At 39.3% G+C, this 24,763-nt stretch overlaps 1 protein-coding gene across 2 annotated transcripts in view; it reads right to left on the reverse strand.

The window, feature by feature from the left end:
* Positions 1 to 24,763, reverse strand: part of vps8 (VPS8 subunit of CORVET complex) — a 170,804-nt gene that overhangs the window by 24,558 nt on the left and 121,483 nt on the right. For both annotated transcript variants that reach the window (XM_067609216.1, XM_067609215.1), the window contains exons 31-37: positions 23,233 to 23,317; positions 22,902 to 23,000; positions 21,191 to 21,280; positions 13,858 to 13,904; positions 13,618 to 13,762; positions 4,214 to 4,303; positions 3,703 to 3,891 (exon numbers count right to left, since the gene is read on the reverse strand). In XM_067609216.1, the coding sequence (XP_067465317.1) occupies positions 3,703 to 3,891; positions 4,214 to 4,303; positions 13,618 to 13,762; positions 13,858 to 13,904; positions 21,191 to 21,280; positions 22,902 to 23,000; positions 23,233 to 23,317 (745 nt within the window). The remainder of the gene's footprint in view (positions 1 to 3,702; positions 3,892 to 4,213; positions 4,304 to 13,617; positions 13,763 to 13,857; positions 13,905 to 21,190; positions 21,281 to 22,901; positions 23,001 to 23,232; positions 23,318 to 24,763) is intronic.

The following is a 24,763-nucleotide window of genomic DNA, read 5'->3' on the forward strand; positions in this document are numbered from 1 at the left end:
ATGTTAGTGTCATACAGTGATCGTTCATGTGTGTTTATTTGTTCTATGTATATTATCTGGCTTACACTTTCGTATACATTTCTGTTTGAGTATGAAAGGCACAAGGATGCTTGTGGGCATTGTTCAGCTCTCTAAAGCGGTGGCTTGGCTGCTTCTTCAGTTAGCAGTTATCAGCCACCTCATCCTTTATATTTTTCATTTATTCTTTCAGGTTGGTAAAAGTCACAAGGCACTTCACATCCTATTAGTAGTGTACTCCTACTAATGTCGTTGTAATGTCTTTGCTGAAAAGCACTGTGTTTAGTTTGATTACGTTGTTTCAGTGAGGCTACGTTAACTGTTGTAAGATATGACGGAAGTGGCAGCATCCTGGTGAAGGTCTTTGATAGAATGGCTGTTGGTGTTGATAGTTGTTTTGGTTTAGAAATGTCGCATTGTAGTTTTATTGTTCACTGTTAATATGTAGATTACGCTAAGCTAACATAAGCTACTGCTATATATATATGTATATATATATATATATAAAATCTCCCTCTCACCGCCCTCCCATGGGGGGTGTGGTGGTGTGTCTTCCTCAAGCTCGGGTCCTCTACCAGAGGCCTGGGAGTTTGAGGGTTCTGTGCAGTATCTTAGCTGTTCTGGACAGAGACCTCAGATGTTGTACCCGGAATCTGCTGGAGCCACTCTCCCAGTTCGTGGGTCACAGCCCCCAGTGCTCCAATTACCACTGGCACCACTGTTGCCTTTACCCCCCACATTCTTTCTAGCTCCTCTTTCAGCCCTTGGTATTTTTCAATCTTCTCGTGTCCCTTTCTCTTGATGTTGCTGTCGCTTGGGATTGCTACGTCTATCACGACTGCCTTCTTCTGTTGTTTGTCGATCAACATGATGTCCAGTTGGTTAGCCATCGCCAGCTTGTCAGTCTGGATCTGGAAGTCCCACAGGATGTTGGCTTGGTCATTCTCAACCACCTTGATAGGTGTCTTCCATTGTGACCTTGGGACCTCCAACCCATACTCAGTGCAGATGTGCCTGTACATGCCAGCCACTTGGTTATTGCGTTCCATGTACGCTGTTCCTGCCTTCATCTTACACCCTGCTATTATGTGCTGAACTGTCTCAGGAGCATCTTTGCACAGCCTGCACCTGGGGTCCTGTCTGGTGTGGTAGATCCCCGCCTCTATTGAACTTGTACTGAGTGCCTGTTCTTGTACTGCCATGATTAGTGCTTCTGTGCTGTCCTTCAGTCCAGCCTTTTTACCAGCCACTGGTAGGATTTCTTGATATCAGCCACTTCTTCTATCTGTTGGTGGTACATGCTGTGTAGGGGCTTGTCCCTCCATGATGGTTCCTCCTCCTCCTCTGCATCATCGGGTTTCTGCTGCCTGAGGTATTCACTTAGCAGTTCATCTTTGGGGACCATCTTCCTAATGTATTCCTGGATGTTGGTTGTTTTGTCCTGGACAGTGGCTCTGACGCTCACCAGTCCTCGGCCTCCCTCGTTCCGCTTAGTGTACAGTCTCAGGGTGCTGGACTTGGGATGAAACCCTCCATGCATTATTCTTGTCTTGATATCAGTGGCCTCTATCTCCTCCTTTGGCCAGCTTATTTTATGTATGTTTATATATATATATATATATATATATATATATATATATATATATATATATATATATATATATATATATATATACACACACATATATATACACATATATTTATATATTTAACAACTATAGAGTTATATGCAGTGATCTCCGCGCAGCTGCTTCTCTCTATTTAGAGATGCTGTGAGCATTTACACAGGAGGCACAGTGGCATAAATTCAGTGATTATTTTAAATCTCTGACACACGATAGCATCAGTCAGGATCTAATGTTAATTAACGTTCTGTGTTCTTCTACACATCCAATAGGTCAGCTGTTAAACACACACAGTCTACGTTCATATAGTTCATATATGTATTCTACACCCTACTTTCGTTCCCCCAGCCCGCAACATCAACTGTTGTATGAACAGCTGTGTTTATTTTATTTATTTATTTTTTTATTGTTTCACGATAAAATGGTAGATAAAAGTAGTCATCTTTTAAATGCTGTGCTGAAAATGTCTAAATCTTAAACCCCATAATTTTCTACTAATTACTCTAGCATTTAAAGGTTGTGGAGAGATGTCTGGGTGTCAGTCACCATTTTTTTTTGTACAGGTCGGACGGTATGACTTCTGGTCTATTCCCGCAGCCCTCAACATCAATGTTTACTGTTGTCTTGGCAACAGATGCCAGTTCAGTAGCTAATGTTAGCTTAGCTTAACTAGTCTACATATTAACAGTGAACAATAAAACTAAAATACGACATTTCTAAACCAAAACAACTATCAACACCAACAACCATTCTATCAAAGACCTTAACCAGAATGCTGCCACTTCCGTCATATCTTACAACAGTTAACGTAGCCTCACTGAAACAATGTAATCAAACTAAACACAGTGCAAATCAACACAGACATTACAACTACATTAGTAAGATTACACTACTAATAAGATGTGAAGTGCCTTGTGACTTTTACCAACCTGAAAGAATAAATGAAAAATATGAAGGATGAGGTGGCTGATAACTGCTAACTGAAGAAGCAACCAAGCCACTGCTTTCGAGAGCTGAACAATGCCCACAAGCATCCTTGTGCCTTTCATACTCAAACAGAAATGTATACAAAAGTGTGAGCCAGATAATATACATAGAACAAACAAACACACATTAATGATCATTGTATGACACTAAGATGAAACAATGAATGCACATTACTAAACGCCGATTATTAAAAACAAACAAACAAAAAAAACAGCTCATAGAAAGACTGCGAGCTCTTACTTTGAAATGCGGAAATGACGTCAACAGCAGACGATCACTTGCTATCCAAAAATGGCCGAGTGATACGTGTGGATTTTCGTTCAGACCAGAAGAAAATTTGTTTCAAAACTCCATGTGTATAAAAAGCAAATCCACATGCGTAGAAATGAGATCCACAAATGTTTTTTCGTTTCACAAATAAAAACAGTTCACAAATGTCTGTTGGAAAGTTGTAAATGTTAGGAAGGTATTCACAAATGCTTCTCATTTATTTGCAAATTAATTTAATGTATTCGCAGATATAGAATTTGTTTTATATTTGCAATATTTTTGTGAGTTTACAAATCTTTTTTGTATTTGTGGAATGTGTTTATATTTACAGATTACACATTTACACACAGATTGTCGATCTGTTCACACAAATAATTATTTTTTATTATGAAACAAATCTATCTCCATAAAAATGTCAGAGAAATAAAAAGCTTGCGTCCTGTTATTAGTTCAGTTATAAAACCCAAACCCACCACAGAGTGTCTCTCTTGCCGGCTGATGACAGAGCCTGTCTTTTAGAATGATACATATAACCATGAACATATATCTTAAATTAGAAATACAGGGCTTTTTCTTAGCTTCACAGTATTCTAAAATGTAGTTTACTTGGTGTTGCAGATGTGTAGCTGTACATGTGCTGATGAAAAAATATAAAAAATGACAGACAAACACACATGAATGTGATATGGGAGTACCACACATATGTACTAAAAGTACAGGAACAAATGTATGTGTGTGTGGTATTTTGATGACTCTCACTCCCACTCTTTCACACACATACACACATACACACTGAAACTACCTCTCTTTGTGGTTGGTCGAGGTTTTGAGAGCTTTGGTGACACAAGATGATAATGTCATTTAGTGAATCCTCTACTCTTGTCAGTGTTGATTCATTCTCTTTCTCCTCCCCTTCATCTTGTCTTCTATGTCCTCCTTCACCTCCTCTGTTTGCCTCAGCAGTGAGGAGGCTCAGTTTTTCCTTCAATGTCTTCCGAGAGAGAGTTTAAAGGCACTTTAGTGACAATAAGAGCTACATAAAAAAGCAATAGTGGAATGCAAGTACATATATTTACTGTATTTAAGTAGTTTATACTTGCTATTGGTACTGTAATTGAGTATTTCCATCTACGTCACTACTGAAAATGATGTCCATATGCACACTGATATGTGTGCATATCTATGACATGTCATATGATATGCCAGTCACTACAACTTTAAGGCCGTTGTATATATGTGTCAAATCTGTAAATGACGGATTATTCATTCATTAATGAAATTAACTGAAAAATCCCTGAGTGATATGTAGTTACCTCCAACAAGACAGTAAAAGCTCCATGAACATCTCCCTTCTTCTCCAGCAGATAGGCTGTAGCCTCATTGTGGTGGTACTTCTGCGTTATCTTAAGGGACAAAGAAAGGATAAAAGAGGGAAAAAGACAGAGAGAAGCACATGAGTAACACTTTATTTGAACCCCCCTATTCAGGGTTAATTAGAGGTCCAAGCAGCAAAGCTTGCTGCTGGAGCCCTATTGTTTTTGTTGTCATTCTTCTTCTTAGTCTTTCAGTGCCAGGATTCCTTGCACTTTCAGTGCCAGGTCCCTATAAATAATAATAATAAGAACAACAACAGTCTCTACAAAAACAATAGGTTCCTTGGCAAGGAATACATTTTTGGGGGGCTAAAGCTGCTTGAGAACTCACAACACTTTGCACATTCATGAGAAGTGGGGGAACATTGTATCTTTTATAGTGATTGAGCTTGGGTGTGGCCAGCGGGCTCCATAGTGCCCTTACTTTGGAACAAAGTTGCTTTGATGTTCATGAAATTCAGTGGGAGGATTACGCTCATCATTCTGCTCAGAATTTTTTTTCTTTAATTTTTTCACACAACAGGAAGTTAGCCATTTTGGATTTCATGTCTCAAAAAAGGCCCTATTGTATTTCAAGGAATTATTAGGGCCCAAGCACCAAATGGTGCAAAGGACCTATTGTATTTGAAGGAAATGTTATTGTTATTATTATTTATTTATTTTTTGCCCAAAAGAATCGCATTTTTGAGGGGCTAAACATGCTTGAAAACTCACAAAACGCATATGCATCATAAGTGGTGAAAAATGTAATATTTTATGAGTCTTGGGCATATGTGTGGCAAAATGTCTTGATAGTGCCCCCTAGAAAATTTCAAATTTGAAGCCCCCACCTTTAAATTTGATTTGATTAGATGAACAAAATTTGGTAGGTACATGTATTGTGTCCAGACATACAAAAAGCCTCTTGGAACCATACCATAAGTCCAACAGGTAGTCAGACATTTTGAATTCAATTTGCAATTTTTGTGTAGGTTTTGCCATTTGCGGGTGTTGTATTTTAATGAACTCCTCTTAGAGCATGCATGTAACTGCCATGATGGACCGGGGGACATGTCCCCCCAATGTACGAAAGAGGGAAATTAGACCCCTGCAAAAATTGTCATCCATTGATACAGGTTCAAGCTCATGAAACTGCACTGTCAGTTACTTTTCTGTGTTTAATTACACTCGGCTAAACACTCCACTTGCCCATTGAAAAGCACTTCCCAGCTGCTTGCTGGCTAATGTCAGGAAGTAACTCCCGCATATATGTGACTGTGACAAGGCCATAAAATCTCAACTTCACTGGACGAATGGAGATTTCTCTGTGTTCAACCAAGCATGTTACTGGATCTGAAGAAGAATGATGCTCAACCTAGTGTTCTTCCACCTTTCCTGCAGAAGAAGGTGAAGGATAACTTCTATTCCCCGCTTGCCTTTAAGTGAGTCGACTCTGCTGGTTTCTCCGCAACGTTGCCAAGGATTAGCTGCCATGAAACCCGCTGTCAGAGTGTGAAGATGACCCCCTGTCAACATCCGAGCTGAGAAACTGAGCCGGGCCTAAAAGACGGACTGAAACACACCCTACTCCCTTCTTTGAGCGACACAAGTAAGAGGCTATTAGGTGTGAACACACATTTAACTTAATAAGTTTGCACTTATGCATCATATTCTACTCTGTGTATTTATTACTACACAATGTAGCATGGAGTAGGAAGGGTTGTTTGTTCTTATTTTTTTCTTTTCTTTTTATTTTATAACAGTCTCAGAGAAGGCCAAGAGGACTGAACCAAGAAAGATGACAATATAAGAATTGGTAGGAGTTAGCGTCTATGCAGCATCTTTTACGTCACAAGCCAGAGGAGTTATGACTCTAAATTTGGTAGGTACTTGATCATACAGGGATCTCTCCTCTCAGTAAACTTATATTTGGTAAACATTTATGGTCCTAATACAGACCAGCCCAATTTTTTTTACAGATCTATTTCTCACACTTGGATCCCTCCCAGGAGAGAACATAATTGCAGGGACTGCAACTGTTCACTAGACCCATTTAAGGACAGATCTACAGGTGCTGATCAAACACATAAAGGAAGTAGAACAACTATTTATTATTTTATTAGAGTTAAATTTGATAGACATCTGGAGGCACTTGAAACCTAATGATGTAGATTACTCATGTCACTCTAGTACTTTTCAGACTTTTTAATCTTGGCAGGATTGGTTTCCAAAGTAAAGGACTACTACTATGGCTGTATATTCATGGACCGACCATGCTGTCTGGTATATGTGAATAGGAGCGCGGCGGTGGTCGAGCAAGGAGAGCGAGCGGTAGTGAGAACAAAACCTCTGAATGAGAGAGATAAAATGTTATATTCTGCTTATTTCACGGCAGTCACATTTTAACGCACAAATAATACCAGTGAGTGAAAAATAATCATCAAACAGTCAACAAATGATTTACTGTGGACACAGATGCTCTTAGTTTCAGTTTCATTTTCCTCCTCTGCATTTCGCCTTTTCATTCATTCATTACATCCAACTAGTGGTTAATACAAGGACAAAATGACAAATTTGTGTTGGTTCTGTGGTTTTGGAATTTCAAATCTGACGCTTACAGTGCGCCATAGGAGCATCAATTGAGGCGCATTAGATGAAGTCAGTTATCGCTCCCAGTGCGTTTAGGCCTTATTAGTTATACCTCATTCAAATCTAGAGAATCACCCCAGAAAAGACAGCAATTAGAATCCAGAATACAGAGTCTTCAAGAACAGGTATTTAGGAATAGAACCTCTGCAGTAGAAAAAGAACTATTGCTCTTAAGAGCAGAGTATAATAAATTATCTGCAGCTAGGGCAGCCTCCGATATATTCAGGCTTAATCAGTCATTTTACAATCAAGGGGGTAAACCTGGCAAACTTCAAGCTTGGCAGATGAAACAACTAGAAACAAAAAAAACATAACTTCAATTATAAACAATAATAGCGATACAATAGTAGACCCTATTGAAATAAACAAAGAATTTAGAAAATATAATGAGAATCTATATGAATCCCAAGTTAAATCTGACCTGCAGGTCCAAAATACATTCTTGGATAAATTGAATATTCAAAGTATTGATGGCATGAAATCTGGTAAATCTCGTAGGACCAGATGGGCTCCCAATAGACCTGTATAAAAAACCAGGAAGGCCCAGCAACAGATGTGAGTGAAAACATGAGACCAATAAGTCTATTAAATCCTGACCTCAAAATCCTGTGCAAAATTTTAGTAAGACGGCTGCAAGAATCACTACCCAGTGTGGTGCATAGGGATGAAAATGGGTTTATCTTAGGACGCCAAGGATTCCATAATGTTAGGAGGGTTTTCAGTATCATTCAAAGTCTGGAGGACACCTCAGATAAGGCCCTCCTATCTTTACTCACCGACAAGGCTTTTGATACGGTGGAGTGGCCTTATCTTGGAATGATTTGGATGTGGGAATACATTCTTAAAATAGGTTCAGTTACTATATTTAAATCCATGGCAAATATTAACAAACAGAAATATATCAAAATCGATTGCCATCAAAATAGGATGCCATCAGGGATGCCCCTTATTGTTTACTTTTAGTGATTGGACTATCCCTGCTTTGCTAGAGTTAATAAAAGTGTTTGGTGACATCTCAGGATATGCAATCAATAACACCAAGTCCTCTGTAGAAGCCTCCCAATTTAAAGTGGTATATCAGTTGACATATTTGGGAATATGAACCTTCAATGGAGGAAAGTGGAATCAACTAATAGACAGATGTCCCTGCCTCTGTCCTTGATTAGCAGATTTAACATTATAAAAATGAACACACTCCCTAAAATACTGTATTTTTTTCAGAATATTCCACTGCCTCCACCTGATGACTTTTTTCAGAAACTTAGAAAGTTATTTATTGGGTTCATATGGAAAAATAATTGTGCTAGAATTTGGCTGTCCCTACTAGACTTACCATATTGTAAATGCGGTTTGTCCAAATGTCCAAATATAATCTGGTATTATTAGGCAATGCAACTTAGGTCCATTAAGTTTTATTTTGCAACAAGGGATATTCCACAGTGGAAAGAAATGGAATCAGAGTGCGTATGTTTGCCTCAACCTTTGTATTTATATTCAGATATGTTGCCAAAGTTGATGAAACAAACTACTAATCCAACTGTTAAAAATACAATAAATGTCTGGTTTGAAATGTAAGAGTTTACTAAAGAACCTAGGTTATTGTGACAGTACACTCAAATTTGGGGAAAACATATGGGACAATTCTAGCGTTTCACTCCAGGAAGAGCAGATGCTGTATTTAGAACATGAGCATCAAAAGGATTAGAAAAAATTCTTTCTTTTCAAAAGTAGTAGAAAGTATTGTGTCTCAGCAATGTTTTACCAGCATATCCAAACAACAATCTATTTGAACATTTTCAATTTGCTTGCTGAAACTGCACTTATAAGATGGTGAATGATCTTCTGCTTGCTATGGATTCAGATTCCACCTCTCTGAATACTGGATCTTAGTGCAGCTTTTGGCACCACTGATCACTGTATACTCATAGTATCTTAGGGTTCTGTTCTCGGCCTTTTTTTTGCTCTCTTAATATTTCACTAAACTAAAAAGAGCTGAATATCATTTTCATAGCAGTGGCAATTAATCCCATGACTGCGTATAATTTGGCCAACCTCTGTTTAGTGTAAGGCACACCACATGCTAGTGCTACAAGCTCTCTAATGGCTCACAATGCTGCAGTTATAATTTTGACTAAAACAAGAAAATTTGATCATATTATACCTATTTAAGCTTCCCTTCAATGGTTCCCCATTGACATGACATCAGACTTTAAGCCAAAATTAAAACTCTTCTTTACAATACTCATTATACAATACTATGGACTGAGCACCTAGTTCAGTGGGTGTTGGGCATTACCACATTAACCCATGGTAGGAGAAGGACTATCTTTGTGGGCTTTTTTTATTAAACCCAGTATTGTAGATACTGCAGATTATTATTATTACACAGATTATTATTATTAGTAGAATGAAAATGAGGATGATGATTATTATAGTCAATATGATTGTACTGATTATTTCTAATAGGACAATTATGTTTCCTATTATTATTATTATTATTATTATTATTATTATTATTATTATTATTATTATTAATAATAATAATAATAATAATGATAATAATTTTATCACACATATTACTAGGGTGACAACAATGATAGAGTCATTTGAATTCCTATTACTGGATTACACACCATTAGACAAAAATGTCCTCACTAGATGTCTATCTGATAGTGTTGTAGATACATTTAAGGAGGCAATTCCATCAGTACTGAATTCAATGCCATGTCTCAATACTACAGAGGACTCTTATGTTAACTTTAGTCCCTCCCAAATTGATAATCTTGTTGATACTGCTGCAGGCTCATTACGAATAACACTCGACTCCATCGGCCCCTTAAAAAGGAAGATAATAAAACATAAGAGGTTAGCTCCATGGTATAACTCCCAAACCTGCAAATTAAAGCAAACATTGTGAAAATTGGAAAGGATTTGGCGTTCCACCAAAGTGGAAGAATATCGCTTAGTCTGGCAAGATAGTCTTAAAACATATTGGAAGACCCTCTGTAATGCCAGAGCCGCCTATTACTCAGCATTAATAGAAGAGAATAAAAACAGCCCTAGGTTCCTTTTCAGCACGTTGGTCAGGCTGACAAAGAGTCATAACTCTATTGATCCATGTGTTCCTATAGCTCTCAGTAGTAATGACTTTATGAGCTTCTTTAATGATAAAATTCTAACTATTAGAGACAAAATTAACCACCTCCTGCCCTCAACAGGCACCATTTTCTCCCCAAACACAGGCACCTTAGAAACAGCTGTAAATCCTGACATATATTTGGACTGTTTTTCTCCAGTCGACTTTTCTGAACTAACTTCGATGATTTGTTCAGCTAAACCATAAACCTGTCTCTTAGATCCCATCCCAACTAGGTTGCTTAAAGAAGCCTTACCCTTAGTTAGCACTTCTTTACTAGATATGATCAATCTGTCTTTAGTAACAGGCTATGTACCACAGTCCTCTAAAGTAGCTGTAATTAAACCTCTTCTTAAGAAGCCTACTCTTGGTTCAGGCATTTTAGCCAATTATAGACCTATATCTAACCTTCCATTTCTCTCTAAGATCTTTGAGAAAGGAGTCTCCAATTCTATTCATCTTGTATATGCTTCCTTTAGGGAATATTATTAGGAAACACTCCATAAATTTTCATTGTTATGCAGATGATACCCAATTATATTTATCAATGAAGCCTGATGAAACCAGTCAGAAATCAGTTAAACAAACTCCAAGCATGCCTTCAGGACATAAAGACCTGGATGACCTGCAATTTCCTACTACTAAACTCAGATAAAACTGAAGTTATTATGCTTGGCCCTAAACACCTTAGAAACACATTATCTAATGATATAGCTACTCTGGATGGCATTACCCTGTCCTCCAGCACCACCATAAGGAATCTGGGAGTTATCTTTGATCAGGATATGTCCTTTAACTCCCACATAAATCAAATCTCAAGGACTGCCTTTTTTCACTTACATAATATCGCAAAAATCAGGCACATCCTGTCCCAAAAAGATGCAGAAAAACTAGTCCAAGCATTTGTTACCTCTGGGCTGGATTATTGCCCTAACAAGTCTCTAAAGACTCTCCAGCTGGTCCAGAATACAGCTGTACATTTACTGACTAAAACTAGAAAAAGAGATCACATTTCTCCCATTTTAGCTTTGCTACATTGGCTTCCTGTAAAATCTAGAATAGAATTTAAAATCCTTCTCCTAACTTACAAAGCCCTTAATGGTCAGGCACCATCATATATTGAAGAGCTCATAGTACCGTATTATCCCACTAGAACACTGCACTCTCAGAATGCAGGCTTGCTGGTTGTTCCTACAGTCTTTAAAAGTAGAATGGGAGGCAGAGCCTTCAGCTATCAGGCTCCTCTCCTGTGGAACCATCTTCCAGATTCGGTCCGGGGTGCAGACACCCTCTCTATGTTTAAGAGTAGGCTTAAAACTTTCCTTTTTGATAATGCTTATAGTAAGGGCTTACCAGGCTCGCCTTGGATCAGCCCTTAGTTATGCTGCTATAGGCCTAGACTGCTGGGGGACTTCTCATGATGCACTGAGCTCCTCTCTCCTCCTCCTCCTCTCCATCTGTATGCATTCATGTAACATCAATTCACTGTTGTCGTTGTTGTTATTCTGTCCCCCCGCCCCTTTTCCCTCTTTCTTTCTCTCTCTCAACCCAACCGGTCAAAGCAGATGGCCACCCACCAAGAGCCGGGTTCTGCTTGAGGTTTCTACCTGTTAAAGGGGAGTTCTTCCTTACTGCTGTCACCAAGTGCTTGCTCATGGGGGAATTGTTGGGTCTCTGTAAATTAAAGAGTACGGTCTTGACCTGCTCTATGTGCCTTGAGATGACTTTTGTTGTGATTTGGCTCTATATAAATAAAAATTGATTGATTGATTGATTGATTTATTATTATGGCTGTGGCTCGAGAGGAAGAGCGGGTCGTCCACTAATCAGAGGATCAGCAGTTCGATTGCCAGCTCCTCCAGTCTCTATGTCGAAGTGTCCTTGGGCAAGATACTGAACCCCAAATTGCTTCTAATGGCTGTGCCATCAATGTATGAATCTGTGTGAATGATTAGATTCCCTCTGATGGGCAGGTTGGAACCTTGCATGATAGCCCTGCCCCTGCTACCAGCGTATGAATGTGTGTGAATGGGTGAATGTGACTTGTAGTGTAAAAAGCACTTTGAGTGGTTGGAATACTAGAAAGATGCTATTCAAATACAGTCCATTTACCATTACTATTAATTGAAATGTAACAGGATCACAATTATTATTGATATTAACATGAATTTTGATATGAGTCTCTATTGTTAATATTAGGAATTAGGCAATTCTTTACTGAGTTTATGATATATAAGTATCAGTCTAATATTTTAGGGACTGTGCATCTGAGCATCCTATCCACAGGAGAACTGCCGCAGCATTATCACTCCTTTCTGCAAGTTTCCTGCATTGAAACTAAATGCCTTGGTCTGATCTCTTCTTCAAGAGCACCTAAAGGTTCCCTGGACTTATTGAATGTAAAACTGGTAGAGCACTGCATTCTTTGTGCAAAGTTTAAACTCTTACTAGAACTTGTAAACAGTGCTTTACAACCTGATAACATGGAATATAAATATAAATGATTGTCAAGCGTGGCCAGCAACTTTCTTCCAAAATGCAATAATTTTTTTAGTCAGTTAAATTATTCTTGGTCACAGTCTACCTGTTACTGAGTCTTATGACCTTTTCTTTCATCTGCTGCTCCAACCATCAGTGAAGGATACAACCAGCCTAAATAGTCTTGTGAAAGTCTGTCCAGAGACTATTGGAATGAAAAATACCAGGGAGAGGGAAGTGTCATGGGCTGCACTATGCTTTTTTACTTATTTTTTCAATTATATACCACAGAGAATTTCATCAAAAATATTCAGTTACATATTGTATCCAATTAAAAGCATGAATATGGCAATTAAACAACAACTCAATAATCTTTAGTGAGTTAGGTCTCCTTCATGTGTGCGTGCAAGGCTCTGTATAGAATGCAAGTAGCTGCTTTGGAGTGACCATTTGTGTGATAACAAGAGTTAATAGTTGATTTATGGTTGTGTTGAGTGGTTATGGTGCCTACGCAAGTAGTGGCGATATGTAGGCTGTAGCTAACATGCAGCTCCTCAAAACTCCAAGACGGCTACGGCAGCTACAGAGATACCACATTGACACAACAAGAACTGTAATTGGTCAGCTTGGGATGCTTGTGTTTCCTCCTCCAGGTTTCAAATGCCAGTAGAGGTTGTTGAGAGAGAAGACAACATGAAGTGTAACCTTCACTCTCTTACAGTGAATGACACGTGTATATAGCAACTGCACGCAATAGTCTAATGAAACAAGGCTATAAATCTGTCCAGTGTTGAAGTAGTACTACCAACAGGAGAAATCTGAACCGGAATTATAGATAAAACCAACTCAGTAGGTTTATTTGGCAAGTCTCTTGTTACTCCCTGGCATCAACCATAAATCTGGCTTAAGAGTCTATAGCCATTCTAGCAGCTCTGTGAGGCTGCACTTCATTTGCAGTGTTTTCAGCTAAATGCTAATGTCAGCATGCTAACATGCTCATAATGACAATGTTAACGTGCTGATATTTAGCAGGTGTAATGTTCACCATGTCGGTCATCTTAGTTTAGTGCAATTCACATAACCAAAGTATAGTAGGGAATACTTGTATAGCCTCCTCCAGTCTGTAGTGCTGGGAAGTCCGGAGGAAGCTCAGGAGCTGCTGGGAGGCAAAGCGGCACAGTAAGTCCAGCAGAAGCTCATGGAGGTCACGTTCCAGAGGTAGGATGGTCCATGAAGGATGGCCTTCCCTGAATAACAAAGCAGATGAGATGTGAGAAGGAAAGGAAGGAGAGACAGACAAAAAGAAGAGAGTGTTATGATCAGAACATAAAGCACACAGTACCGTGACTCCAGGAGGCAGCTGAGGAACTTGAAAAGAAGCTGGTCATCCTAGAGACAGACAGAGAATTATTAAGCGTGTAACATTAACCTGGTGGTGACTGTAGGTGTCACAGGGTTATTCAGATTAATTTTTGTTATCAGAAATAATCAATAATTAATAATTAAAAATAGGATTGAATTCACATTACACCCAAATTCAGTCATAACATTATTTTAGCCAAGTTTGTAGTATCAATGAAATAACAACACAATGAAGGCAATTTGGAGTACTTTGTATGGCAGAGGTTGACTTCAACAATATTCAGGCAAAAACCACCAATGCAACTTCTTGTTATAACAATTTAATTCTACTTCAATAATAATAACTACAGCTGATACTATTCAAGTACAAGAAACATCAATATAATTGGAAATCCAAGCTAATGGTATGATTATATACAGTGCATATGTGTGTGTGTGTGTGTTTGTGGCATAAGGCAAAGGGAAGCTACACAGCAATATGGCTGACTCATCCATGTGAGGTGGGTGAAGTCACATGTATAGGAGTGAGAATACACACAAAAGAACTGGCGAAAACAAGTGGGAGGATTGAAAACACCAGCCAGAGAGAGAGAGAGAGAGAGAGAGAGAGAGAGCGGAATGCATGCAAAGTTTAACTGGGTGAAACGACTACGAAAGTAGAGCTGAATCAACAGTCAGATCGACCAAAACAACACAGCTTAAAGGGGACCTATCATGTTTTTCCTTATTTTCAGTCATATATATAATGTTACAGTGTCAGATGTTCATGTTAAAAGTGGCTGACGTGTCAAATAATGAGGTAAATGTATGCAGAAATAATCCCTGTGAGCAAAAAGCACCGGCTTCAGACTGCTCTGAACACTCTGTTTCTAATGTTTTTTTCTACTTTCAGCCTGAGCTGATGTTGGCTCATGACAGATTTCTTTATATGGTCATCTGGCCACACAGAGCGCATGGGTTCATTGCTCTGCTCCGCTAACACTATGGCATTTCCACTGTTTTGGGGGTAGCAACACCAAGCCATGACTCCATTACACAGCACTGTAAAGTAAAATAAGTTGTTGTAGGGGAATGAGGGTCAGGCAATTGCAACCTGGAATGAGTGCCAGGGCGCGATGACCTGTACCGATGCCAAACATGTCAGTCCACCAAACCAAAACAGGAGACATCTGGAGATATTGGGAAAGAGGTGGAATACCACATACACACACTTAGTGCAGAGACACCCATTCACATAGTACAGAGACGCCCACTCAAATGTATTTTAAGTCCAAAGTTAAGTGAAATTGAGAAATGTCCCACCATTCTTCTTTAGAATTTGAGGGTGCGACTCAAATATAACTGAAACTTTACTTTTGATTTACAACTTAACATATTATTTAATACAATGAAACAAATGAAAATGGCATGGCCAAAAATATTGATACCCTAACTTAATGTTTGTAGCACAGCCTTTGGAGGCAATAACTGCAGTCAATCGCTTTCTGTAACTCTGAATAAGGTTTCTCCACTTCTCCACTGGTAGTTCGGCCCACTCTTCTTGAGCAAAGTGCTCCAGTTCTCTCAAGTTTGATGGGTGCTGTCTCCCAACTGCAAGTTTCAGCTCTTTCCACAGATGTTCAATGGGATACAGATCAGGACTCATAGCAGGCCACTTCAGAATCGTCCAATGTTTTCTTCTCATCCGCTCTTCAGTGCTTTTTGATATATGTTTGGGGTCATTATCCTGGTGGAAGACCCATGACACTGGGCTGTATGTTTCACTCCAAAATTCCTTGATACTCTCCTGATTTCATTGTGCCCTGCACAAATTCAAGGCGCCCAGTGCCTGAGGCAGCAATGCAACCCCAAAACATCAGTGGCCTACTCTATGTTTCATGGTAGGCATGGTGTTGTTTTCTTTGAAGGCTTCATTTTTTCTTCTGTAAACATAAGGTTGGTGTGATTTACCAAAAAGCTCTAATTTCTTTACATTGACCATGCCTATTACCTTTTTTCTGATGTCTTCAGACACCATTTAGTTTTCCTTCTGTTTTCAGTGATGCACACTGCAAACCAAACTTTTCATGCAATGATAATAAAATATATTTTAATTTAAACACTGTTCAGGGCGAATGGTGCATTATTTTAATAAAATGTAAGGGTACCAATAATTTTGGCCACGACTGTGTTTGTACATAAGTTTTTTGTGGGACTTAAAAGAACACAGTTTGGGATCGTTATTCTAGTGAGTGTATCATGACGGTCGTATGACATTAGAACCTTTGTGACAAGGGTATTGACAAGCCATCGGTCACCATCTCATTCTAACTGTAGTTTCTGTGGATTTACATGGATGGGGATTGCACTACCAAGGCTATATGCCAGATGTAGCTGTGTGCACAACAGCGGTAGTAGCAGCTCTAAGGATTTGTTCAACCATCCTTGTAACAATTTTTCTTGTGTATTTGCATACACAAAAAAACAAAATGCTGTTCCTCCCAGCCCACAGCAGTGCAACAACAACAGAAAGAATAACGATATACTGTATATCTAAAATATTCCCTTTAAAAAAAATGATAAAAACATATAAATCCCAAGAGAAAAAAAAAAAAAAAAAAAGAATGAGCTGTTAGCAACAAAAGTACATGTCTCAGTTAAATGTAGAGAGGTAGAGTGTTCTTGCATGTCAACATGTGACCAGCACTGATAGGGGAGTTATATAATCCATTTTGCTGTCCAGAGAACATTAGGCAATATGATTGTTAGAACTGCCAGTTTGTGTGGGTTAATGGTTAGCCTAGCTTGCACCTCCAGGCAAGGCCGTGGTCTCCTGTCCACTGGGCATAGCAGACCAAGCACGCTAAGCTGATTTAGCTTTCCCAGCCAGTATTTCACATAGCAGACATCTTTGTTACGAATGCCCAAAAGAAACTGATGATCATAGACATATTTCCCTTGCACTCCACACAATGACATAGATGTAGACATGGACAAAGACACTGCAAAGTTGGAACTAGGAGAGGCCACCGCAAAGGTCAGTTGCGCTGCCATCACACCAGTTCATGTAGAGAGAGGGACAATTCAGACTGTTTCAGTCAGACTGAGGCACTAATTTCCCTCACAAGGTCATGCATTAGTTCTCTGACTACTTGCACATATGTTATGTATGACCTCACAACTTCTGACAAGGTATCCAAAGCATGCAATGTGTTATTTAGGATTAAAGAGTGCATATTTACAGTGAGTATTGTACCCTGCAGGGTTTTACCAAGGCCCTGCAATTGTTCTAGCTGAAAGAAGAGTTTCTCTTGGATTTCTGGCATTTCCTTGTTAAGTTCACCCACTTGTCTTTTGAGTGTACTGGGACTGATGGAGTTGGCAGCAGAAAGGCTGATGGCTGATGCAGCTGCAAGCAGACCACCTAGGAATCACTTTGGTCATTTCTTTCCACTGAGGTCTTCCTCTGTAACTATAATTGTTCTAAAATGTGGACAGTTGTTGGCCCGGCAACTGTGTCTTGGGTTTGGGTTCCACTTAGTCTGCCTTCCAACAGTTGTGGAGGTAGTCTTATGTGTCTACAATACACATCCAGAGGATCTAAGTGAACATAGGTCTTCTGAATGTAGAAGTGACAATGGGTGATTAAGAGCCTTGGAGTCTCTTGCAGGATGATGCCCATTGGCAGGTCATATTCTATCATGTCAATGAATTGAGTGAACTGTAGGTTGCTGGCATCCTTTTACATATGCCCTGGTGTCTTTGAGCATGGATGGCCAGTATGCAACTTGTTGGAGGATTTGGTAGGTAGCTTTGTAGCTTCTGTGACCTCCAGTGGGAACATGCAGCTTGGCTCCTGCACTGGAAAGCTGGTTGAGTACATGTTGGATTTCAGTCAGATGTGCCTGAAATGTCTGACTGCGTATGATGATGTCATCCATGTAGATGAGGTTTCCATGAGCGGCAGCATCATGAGTTATCTTCTCACGTGACAAGGCATGAGGTAAGGTGGCAAGACAGTGTTCAATTTCCCAAATATAGTTACTGACATTAGAGTCGCGACTCCCTGGGTCAAAGTGCTCTACAACCTTTGCGAAAGGAGTCAAGCATACGCAGACCGGTGGGTTGATCCTCTTTTGAATGGCATAACTGTGGAAGTCTGACCCCATCTGAGCTGTCAGAGGAAGTGACTTTGAATGAGTGCTGAGGTCCATCTGAATACTGCTGAAACCTTTAAACTGCTCAGATTAAAATATTCAAGACTTATTGCAAAAATATCAGGAGAAGTCAATAATAACCGTAGCCCAACACAAGGCACCAGAAATAATGCAGGTATCACAGGGTTATTCAGATTATTTTTGGTTATCAGAAATAATTAATAAAGGGATTACTGGGGGCAGCTGTGGCTCATGAGGTAGAGCAGGTCGTCCACTAATCGGAAGATTGGCGATTTGATCAACAACTCCTCCAGTCCACATGTTGAAGTGTCAAAGTGTCCTTGGGCAAGATAATGCTAATTGCTCCCAAATGCTGTGCCATTGGTTCGTGAGTGTGAATGATTTGAAACTGCTAATGATGAGCAGGCACCTTGCATGGCAGCCTCTGCCATCAGCGTGTGAATGTGTGTGTGAATGGTTGAATGTGGAATGTAGTGTAAAGCACTTTGAGTGTCCAGAGGACTAGAAAAGTGCTATATAAATGCAGTTCCTCTTTGTTCCTTTGTTCTTGTCTGATCAGAAGGGTATCTTTATCAGCTTTGCAGGAGCACCACAGAGAAAAATGGAATGTGTGATCACCTCATATTTTGATAAGGTGATGTCATAGGCCAAAGGTCACAGCGACTAATTGTTAGCAGGACATTCGGTCCATGGGCGGAGTTTCACACTTGTGAGGCATCATGGGAGTTACCGCTGGCCACCACGCCAAAATCTTTGCTGCCACAGCAAAAAAAAAAAAAAAAAAAAAAAAAAAAAAAAAATCAATCATCTTTAAGGTGGTCATAAAACTCAGTGCCAGCTGTGTGAATCAGTTTTTTTCTTGTCTTGATGCTCCGTTAAAAATCAAACATGTTCAATATTATAGGAAGTTTTTGGCTCTCCCCAGCACCAAACATGAAACAGCAAACTGGGTAGTTACTATGGCAAGGGCTGAAAAAACTCCGCAAATACCGTCACACACACGATAGACAGTGAATTAACAGTGTTAATTACATTGGTTAATTAACAGTGGTGAATTTATAGTGTTAACAGTGTTAATTCACCAGCATATATTTTAGTGAGAAATCTTAATTTTTGAAATGGTTCTCCTCTCATTACCACTGTCTTCTCCCACTAAAACAGTACAGCTAACCAACAGGGTGGGAGTGGGAGCGAGTTGATGCAAAAATAATCCAAAATGTAAGGTTTATATGCAAATTATAGTTTAACTCTATGGATTATATTGATGCTGAATTGACAAGGAATTGTTAATTTGTCATGTTTCTTAAAGTGAGTTTGGCGTAATATTTTCCCCGGAGAGTTTCAGTTTAATTCAAACTGCTAATATATATATTTTTAACATTTTGTCACCACCACAGAAACACTAGGTAACTGCTAAAGTATTTTAAGGTTGTCTGACATTGACTGCTGTTATTGGTTTGATTAATCGTTTATCGAGATGCTCATTTTGATTTTTTTTTTTCTGACCGATGGCCGACGCTTGTTAACCGACAAGATTAAAATGTAGGCTAGTATTTAGAATGGATGATTTTGGATGATTTTGTTTTTTTTTCATCAAAAAGACTTCATTTTTACATGTGAAAATAGCAGCATAAACAACAACAGAACATGAGGATTTACACGTTGTCATCTTCAATGGAGTGAAACAGATGAAATAAAATAGACCAATAGGCCTACACGAAAAATATTTAACTGAAATAAATGTTTAAGTAAATAGTAAATAGTAGCCAGACTTCCAAATGAACAGAAACAGATTAACAGATAACTGTATAAGCGGCATAATAGCCTAGATCTCACTTGTAGGAAAATATTTTATAACTTATTAAAATAATAGCAAATAGTAGCCAGACTTGCTAATGTATGAACAGATTAACAAACAAAAACACACATTGAATCATCCATCAGCGAGAGCATTGCAACGAAAACCTCCTCCTCCGCTCCTGGCTTATTCATGATCAAGAACAAGCCAACAGGTTAACAAAATGGAGACTTGTAGTCACAATTTTCAGACCTCAACCTCGAAGTTTGTGTGACACTCAAAACAATTTATCCACCGTTTTACAGCCACAACTGTAGGTTACGGCCAGTGGTGTACTGGCCATCGGGCATACTGGGACAAATCCCATGTCTTTGGCCCAGTGGACTGTCAAAACATACCCCTTCTTACCGGCCCTCTCTGTGTGTCTGTTATTCGGCGTGCACGTAAGAGTGAGCTGCATGCCTGTGTCAGACAATCACAGACGAGCGCCCACTTTTACTACTTTTACCACTGCCAGAGGGGGGAGACAAAAGTCCAGTTTTAACTGTTCAACTGAGAATATTAATCGGTCAAAATTAAATAAATAATAATAAAATAATTAAGAACATCCCTAATGGTTTACAGCTAATTGTTGTTTCTAAAGCCAGTATGCAGTAAATGGTTGCCTTTTGTGTACATGTTTTTGTACCCCCCCCACCCCGCTCACATTGCCCCCACGGCAATCCTCTTGTTCCACAGGAAACACTGGAAGTTGAGTCCCTTGTTCCCTAGAATGAGGGTAACATGTAGTCTGGCCTGGTGAGGCCCTACAGTGACTATTGCACACCCTACTATGATGGGTGTGCAAAGAGTTCTCTGAAAAAAATACCATACAACGTTTCATCTTGGTGGAAAGCAATTGTGATTGTTTAAAGAACTCAAAAAAAAAAAAAAACAGTGAAAAAGTTCCCAAACAGGTCAGCAGGAACACATGGAGGAAGCCATTCAATGCAAAAAGTGTATATTCAATCAGCTTAGTTTGTGCACACAATGCAGGCACAGAGAGGCGCACAGAACACAAGAGAAGGCTTGGATAACAACTGCTGGGGTATTAACACTTTTAAATCTTGGTTTTTCCTCAGACAGTATCTAACAAATTAAATGTCACACTTTTTGCATTGAAAAACTTCCTTTTCCTTTGTGTTACATTATAAAGACCTCTGTGACAATTATATGTAATTAGTTCACATAAAAGTAAAAATGTATTTTAGTGCAGAAGGTTGTTATTGAGTATGTCTGTAAAAGTTGGTAACTGGTGCTCTGTGCAGTTACCAAATAAATAAGAAATATAATAATGTCAATATTTATTTTGACCTTACCTGAAGCTTCGAGATAATTTGCTGCACCTCTTCAGCGAAGTGAACCATTACCAGATCAGCTGACTTGCTGGGGTCAAGGGTCATCAGCTCCTGTGAACATATGTTGGAGGAAGCATATGTTAATGCAAACACAACCAGTGCCGTTTCTGGGCATTTTCATGCCATAGGCAAGACATCCACTAGCACCCCTGAGGGAATTGATTTTATACATGGAACAGGAGTAACCTGGTTACTCATAGATCTTACACAGCAGTGTGAGCAAATGAACTGCTTGGTCGCAAAATAAGTTGCAGCCAGCAGGTTAATGAGCAGCAGAGTGTTCTTCTACAGTCTGCCTGTAGTCTCCTCTCAGTATCAGATGTTTACTGCAGTTTCCTCAATGACTGTTGTTTTATGTAAGGAGCACACTGGATATCTGTGTGACAGACTTAACAGTAGATTGGGTGTCTGAAGTTCAGTGTCTCTCCTGTTGGTGGCGCCCTGGGCAACCACCTAGTTGGCCTATGCCTAAATTTGGCCCTGAACAGAATCACTTGTCATATTGTTAGCCAGAGATGTCTTCGTTCATCTTTGCCTTGCATTTATAAAAATTCTTGATGCAAATATGAAAAATAAAGCACTGCACTGAAAGAACAAATAAGTTCATTAAACAGATTGATATAAGTTTGTTCATTTAGTTTGTGACTATCAGCCCTGCCACCTTTTGTTTCAGCCAGCTCATGACTGTGAGGCTGTGTTATGCTACACAGCTATGTGATTGAAATACTAAAACCAAAGGCTTACTTTCAAGAAAGCACTAGTGCTTAAAGCTGGAGTGCAGGACTTTTGTCTCCCCCTTCTGGCAGTAAGAGTTATTACAAAAACACTGTCGACATGTGCTTATGTCATAGGCTCCGCCGTAGCCTACTCCGTCACTACTGTTGTGGTTGTAAAACGGTGGATAAATTGTTTTGACCGTCTCACAATCCCCCCAAAATTCAGAATTTGACCCATTCGATCCAATAACATTTGGAACATCTAGAAGAGCCACACGATTAAATTGTTTTATCCCCATTCAAGTTAGCAGAGAGCTAACTGGAAGTTAGCCAGCTCGGCTAGCGGAAGTCGTTAGTGCGCATATCCTGCACATAGAGCATGCCCAGTATGCATTCATGTGGCTAGCACGAGAATGTCAAACCCGACACCAAAAAAAAAAATCTCCTATATACTGTGAAATACAGGTGATAGACTAAATCAGCATTGTGTGAACTCATTTGGCAAGGGCTAGAATGTAACAGATTCATATGTAAAAGTTCCACACTGCAGATTTAATGACCGTTACTAATATAACAGGGGTATGGGTGTGTCTCCCTGTCTGCTGGGTGTTTAGGTTTTCATCTTAAAAAGATGTTGATGTTATAGGGTTGCTTAACACAAATGTTTGAAAAAACATATCTAATTTACTCCTAGTAGTATCTAGGTTCAGACATCTGATTGGGATACTGCCTCGATGCCTGTAGCACATCCAACTGGAGGAGACCCAGAGACAGACCTGAACATGCTTGACTACATATTCCATTAACTACATATTTCCCAGGCTGAAAGACATGGCCGGGGAGAAGGACCTGGCCTGGATGAGCACCAGATAAATAACCATGTAACCAAATAACCACCATCAGCAACTGATAAATGACCATGTTTATACAATATGTATGTTTGTGTATGTACTGACCTGTATGTGCTGCAGTGCTTTGTCCTTGACCGTTTGTTTCTCCTCAGGGCTGTAGCTGGGCATAGACAGCAGATTGTGGATGTAGCTGAAGATCTCCCACTGACAAACACACACACATACACACTTGTACATCTATACTTATGAGGACTCTCACTTATATTATGCATTCCCTAGCCCCCTATTTTAACTTTAACCATAACAACTAAATACCTAACTGCAACCCAAAACTGGATCTGAACCAGGTCAAACAAGTTCAAACAGTTCAAACAAATACATGTACAGTTTGATAAATCTGAAATTCAAGCTGTATCTTGTTGAGTCTGTATGTTACCTTTCTGAGGGGGTCTCTCAGGTAGCAGTCAATGATCTTGTCAAACAGATGTTTCTTCTCGTAAAGAAATTCACAAATCTGGAAGCTGAATGGCAAAACAGGGAGACACAAAGACAATAATGTAATAATAAAAATAATCATAATCATCATCATCATCACCATGATCTTGTCTTCAGCTTAGAACAGAGCTGTATATACACTGTTTCTATTAGAGACTCCAGCTCCAAGACTATTATCATCACAGGCAGTCTGGCATGTGTAGTCAATCTAGGCCAGTTTTTTTAAAGACTCACATTGTGGCCCCAATCAGTCAAAAGTGAGACAACTATACCCCCAAACACCTTCTACTCCAAGGCCAATGTAAAATTGTGATAATGGAGTTTTTAGTCTGTATGCCCACTGGTTTTCAGCGCAGGGTTTGAGTATGAGAAATTCAAGGTTGAACTTAGGCGAGTTTAAAAACAACAAAGAGCTTTTATGTTAGTATTACTCAATATATAAATGTTTCAGTTGGAACACTGTGTGAGGGAAATTGGTTTTCAGTGTGTGCATAAAACTTAACATATACAATAACAGAAACGTACACACTAAGAAAAAATCAATCCAAAACAAAATCCATAAATGGCGTACATCCTCCTATATCAAATTCTCTTTTTTTTGAGTAGAAAAGATGCTGACTAACATCTTTCCAGAGATGGAATGTGTGCGTTTAGAATTGTGCTGGAATAGTTTTGTTTTGATTTGCAACCCTACATTTGCACTTTTCTCTAATTGATTTATCATGTAAAATACAGACATGTGACAAATTCAATGAAAAACTGGTACAGGTCTGAATGTTTGACCCCAACAGTGAGGGGATCTGGTGGCTCTGTTATGCTATGAGGGGATTTTGCTGGCATGGTTTGGGGAATATCTTTTTGAGGGATGGTGTTCCTCAGCCTTGGCATTGATTCTACAAGTCTCTGGGACTCTTCTAGAGGGATGAACACCATTCTTCAAAAAGATATTCCCTAATGTTTTGATGATGGTAGTGGAGAGCACTGTCTCACACCTCAGTCCAAAATCTCCCATAGGTGTTCAATTGGGTTGAGGTCTGGTGACTGCGAAGGCCATAGCATATGATTCACATAATTTTCATACTCATCAAACCATTCAGTGACCCCCCATGCCTGTAGGAGAACCAGTTGATCTTTGTTACCCTGCAATCTCCCAAAAGAAGCCCAAAGAAGGTCTGGGCTCAGTCAACAATAAACCCTAACCTCAAAAGGCATGGATGTATATTCAACTTCGTCTGGAAATGCTCTCAGGTAAACTGAGAACCCTTCTTTACATTAAGGTGTCAGTTTTGACTCCTCACAGAACCATCTCCTCTCCCCAAACTGTGTGGGACAACCCCAAGTGAAATTTATGACATTAAAGAACTGCTACATTCTTTATCAACCCAAGTTTCAGAAAATACCGGATTAAAGGACCCTCTCCTTTGGACAAATGCAGAGAAACTGTTTATCATAGTGAAACCTCAACAATTTAT

Source organism: Thunnus thynnus, chromosome 14 (genome assembly GCF_963924715.1).
Source record: "Thunnus thynnus chromosome 14, fThuThy2.1, whole genome shotgun sequence".
Classification (NCBI taxonomy): Eukaryota; Metazoa; Chordata; class Actinopteri; order Scombriformes; family Scombridae; genus Thunnus; species Thunnus thynnus.